The sequence below is a fragment of the Nematocida minor genome (genome assembly GCF_024244105.1).
Source record: "Nematocida minor strain JUm1510 chromosome Unknown 7795, whole genome shotgun sequence".
In the NCBI taxonomy this organism is placed as follows: Eukaryota; Fungi; Microsporidia; genus Nematocida; species Nematocida minor.
In genome coordinates this window covers 1-3,685 of record NW_026250316.1, presented here as the reverse complement: position 1 = coordinate 3,685, position 3,685 = coordinate 1, and the positions used below count along the sequence as shown (strand labels likewise).

Here is a 3,685-nt window from a genome sequence, read left to right as displayed (position 1 = left end):
TCCTTTGACAAAAAGAGCAGTCTTATTTTCGATGTCACGATTCTGCAATATTCTTCTAGGGAGGATTTGACAGCCTCTTTGGATATGCAGGCTACAATGCTCTTTACTATTTGAGGGGCTCTTCCTGTCCATGGCTTCTTATATATCTCCAGCAGCTTATCGTACCTATTTTCAGCTGTGTATTGGAAAATCGCAGCTTGCACCATATCTCTCAGTGAAAGTCTGCTTTGTTTTGGAAGTTTGCAGTTCAGTATTTCTGAGACAGCACCAACTTCATTGCTTTTGAGCAGAACAAGGACATCCTGCGCACTGTACACTGATCTGTCTATTGCCAGTGCTGCAATTTGCTGCTGAACTGATCTTTTCAGCTTTTTTGTCAAGCCTTTTGCAAAGATAAACAGTCCAGGAGTTTTTTTTACATTTTCTATTTTCATTTTTATATCACTGGGTGTGTGTGCCTTATATGCCTCCTTTACTTCTTGTATGTGCACCTCAGCTGCGCTTGTGTACACTCTCAATATCTCTCTTTCCACTCTTTTTTCTTCTTTGATGCGTGTCAAAAGAAACAGCTGAATGCGCAGTGCTCTGCATGTCTGCTCTTCTTTTTCGCCCTGCATAGAATCTCTTACCATCTGGACCAAAGTTCTAATTTCTTCGTCTTTTTTGATCTTTGTGAGCTGCAGGACAGATCGAGTGACTGTTTTGTGCAGAGAAAGTGAAGTTAGTTTTTTTATTCTTCCCTGCTGGATGTTCAGCGCAGAGAGGACGCACTGGAAGGATCTCTCTGTCTTTAGCCACCGCGTGTAGCACTCTGCAACCGGCAGCACACTTTCCAATATGGATTTTTTGATCAATGAACATATCCTGCGAAGAGCCTGCTTCTTTTCTTTTTCGGGAATCTCTTCCACGGCTTTATACAGCTCCATTCTGTTGTACGCCTCTCCTTCTATCTCTTTTCTAACGTACTCCAGTACTGTCTCGTGAAGTGCCATTTATTTTGGAAGAGTGCAAAAAAATATTATGTCCATTGGCTGGGAAACCAACAAGCAGTCTGGCCTGAACAGAATGAAAATAAACATGGAGGGAGAGCTCACAGACTTTAACTTCTGGGAGGGAGTGCACAGCCTAGGCAGCCAGCTGAGCAGTGAAATAGCTCTAGATCCAAAAGAGGGACAGGCTGTGAACACGTTTAAAGTCATGTCTGTTACAAAAACCGCAAGGTACGATAAAATAACGGGAAAGAACAATGAAACAGTGTACATCTACGGAGACTGGAGACAGGGATCTCCGAAAATAGGAAACACTGTGAGCATTGTCCCGTGCCTGTGCTGTCCAGAGGCAATTGATGCAGGCGATCTGAACATCATCACAAACGAGTCCAACTATCTAATTATTCACTCAAAAAAATCACTGGTAGCAACGAACATAATACAGTCACTGGAGTGCGTGCGCAAGGCAATGCTCATGGAAAGCATCGAGCAGCTGAACAGACCAGTGACAAAGCCCCTTGTGCACGGAATAATAATCCACGAGTGGCTGGAGTTCCTGATAAAGAACAGAGGAACACCGATACCTGCTGTAGCAATGGAGCTGAAGAGAATTATTTGCAAATACACGCTGCAGCTGTACAAGATAGGAGAAAAAATTGATAAAATATTTTCCGAAATATTTAGACACTTTGGGACTCTCAAGGGGTTTATCAGCACGCTCGAATACACAGAGTCAAAAGAAAGCAAAACCGTGCACAGCCAGCTTCTCCAGCTGAAAGGAAAGCCAGACATTATTATATCCAGCAGCAAAGGAGAGACTGAGATAGAGCTGAAAACAGGACAGAACCTGCACATTGACAATATAGCACAGGTTATTCTCTACGGTCTTTTGCAGAAAGAGCAGAAGGGATATAGCTCGCAGCGTCTGTACCATCTGAAGAGTAACGCGTGCCAAGAGATTAAGCTCAAACACTCCGAAGTAATACACATTCTGTGCCACAGAAACAGAATGGTGAGAGAAACGAAGATGCCTCCCCGCAAAGTCATACCGCACTGTGCCATATGCAATTTAAGCGAGATATGCAGTAATATTTCGAAAATAGAAGACTCTGCCAGAGACTTTCCCATTCCGCAGTCAGTGGGATCACAGAAAACTCCGATCAGCGGGATGGACATGCTGAAGATAATGGACTTTAGCAACATATACCTGTTCGGATACCTGTGGGAGCAGATACAGGAGGAAGAGAACAGGGCAAAGGAAACAGCAGTGCAGGCCTCTGTAGATATATGGGACAATAACCACCTGAAAATAACTTTAAGCGAAGAAAAGACTAAGAGCTTTTTTTGCGGTGAGTTTGTAATGGTCTACGACATGGATATGTGCTCATTTGGAAGAGGAGTTATTTCAGTTGTCAATCAAGAAACAATTGAGATACACATGCACGAAAGACTGCTTTACGATCACAAGGGCCTTATATACATATCAAAAGACCCGTCTTTAAAAATGTTTGCTGAGCTAAGATCTTCTCTTCTTTATCTATTTTCCACCGAAAAAATCAAAAAAATGTGGCTGGAAATACCTGATAAGTCTGTCCCTCCGCACATTCCCTCTGAGTTTATCGAGGAGTTTCAGGATCTCAACAAAGATCAGAAGTCAGCACTGTACAACGCTGTGCACCCTGCGCCGTACGCACTCATTCATGGAATGCCTGGGACGGGAAAAACCAAAGTGATTTCTCTGCTGTCAAAGATAGTTGCAAGCCAGAAAAAGAAAGTGCTTATTTGCTGTTTTACACACCTGTCGCTATCTAACATAGAAAAAAGACTAGAGGGCTGTGCTGCGCTGAAGATATACAGAACAGGAAGAACTAAGGTAGAAGATATTGCAAAGTCTCCGGAAGAAATAGGAGAGCTCTTTGACTCATACAACATTATTCTTTCCACAACAAGATCGTTTTTCAAAGACCCTATTTTCGACAACAGAACATTTGATATGTACATAGCAGACGAGGCAACACAGCAAAACTTTCTTTTTTCAGTCATTCCCACCATGTTTTCATCTTCATTTGTGCTTGTAGGCGACCATTTGCAGCTGCATCCTCTGGCAAAAACACCTGCGCTTGGAATCAGTCTCTTCGAGCTTCTGAGAACAAGACACTCTGTCAGCGCGCTGACAATGCAGTACAGAATGCCACAGTGCATCATGGATGTGGCTAATGCTATGTTTTACAATGGGCAAATGAAGTGCGAACAAAAAGAGAAGGGAAGCATATCGTTCATCAATGCCACTGCAGAAGATGCTGAGCACATTGTGAGAAGCCAAAAGAGAACAACCCAGATACTGTGCTACTTCAATGAACAGGCTAGGAACGTGCGAATGCTGGGAAAAGAGGCAGAAACAGTTGATAAGTTCCAAGGGAGTGAGTGCAGAGACATTCTTCTTATTGTAGACTTGCTGCTGGCAGGGCCACCAAAACTGGAAATACTTACATCGCCAGAGAGACTGAATGTAGGCCTCACACGAGCCAAAGCATCCCTGAAAATACTGGGGAATGCAGAGTTTTTGAAGAAGTTTCCACTGTTTGAGCAGCTCTTCGAATATTTGCCTTATGAGGAGTATGTGAGCTAGCAGAAATAGATCACTCCTATCACCATTCTACACATTTTCCTATTTAGGCTATTCGAACTGCTCAGAG

At 43.1% G+C, this 3,685-nt stretch overlaps 2 protein-coding genes across 2 annotated transcripts; one reads left to right on the top strand and one right to left on the bottom strand.

Annotated features, from left to right (window-relative positions):
* NEMIN01_2472 (uncharacterized protein) lies at window positions 1–992 on the bottom strand (the record flags this gene model as incomplete). Its single annotated transcript, XM_051478414.1, has 1 exon — window positions 1–992. A coding segment is annotated over one exon (992 nt), but the record flags the coding sequence as incomplete, so codon positions are not given.
* Window positions 993–1,020: 28 nt separating this feature from the next.
* On the top strand, window positions 1,021–3,618 carry NEMIN01_2471 (DNA replication ATP-dependent helicase/nuclease Dna2; the record flags this gene model as incomplete). The annotated part of the gene is made up of 1 exon (XM_051478413.1): window positions 1,021–3,618. The coding sequence occupies one exon, from the start codon at window positions 1,021–1,023 to the stop codon at window positions 3,616–3,618; it is 2,598 nt and encodes an 865-aa protein (XP_051334373.1).
* Between the last annotated feature and the right edge of the window lie 67 nt (window positions 3,619–3,685).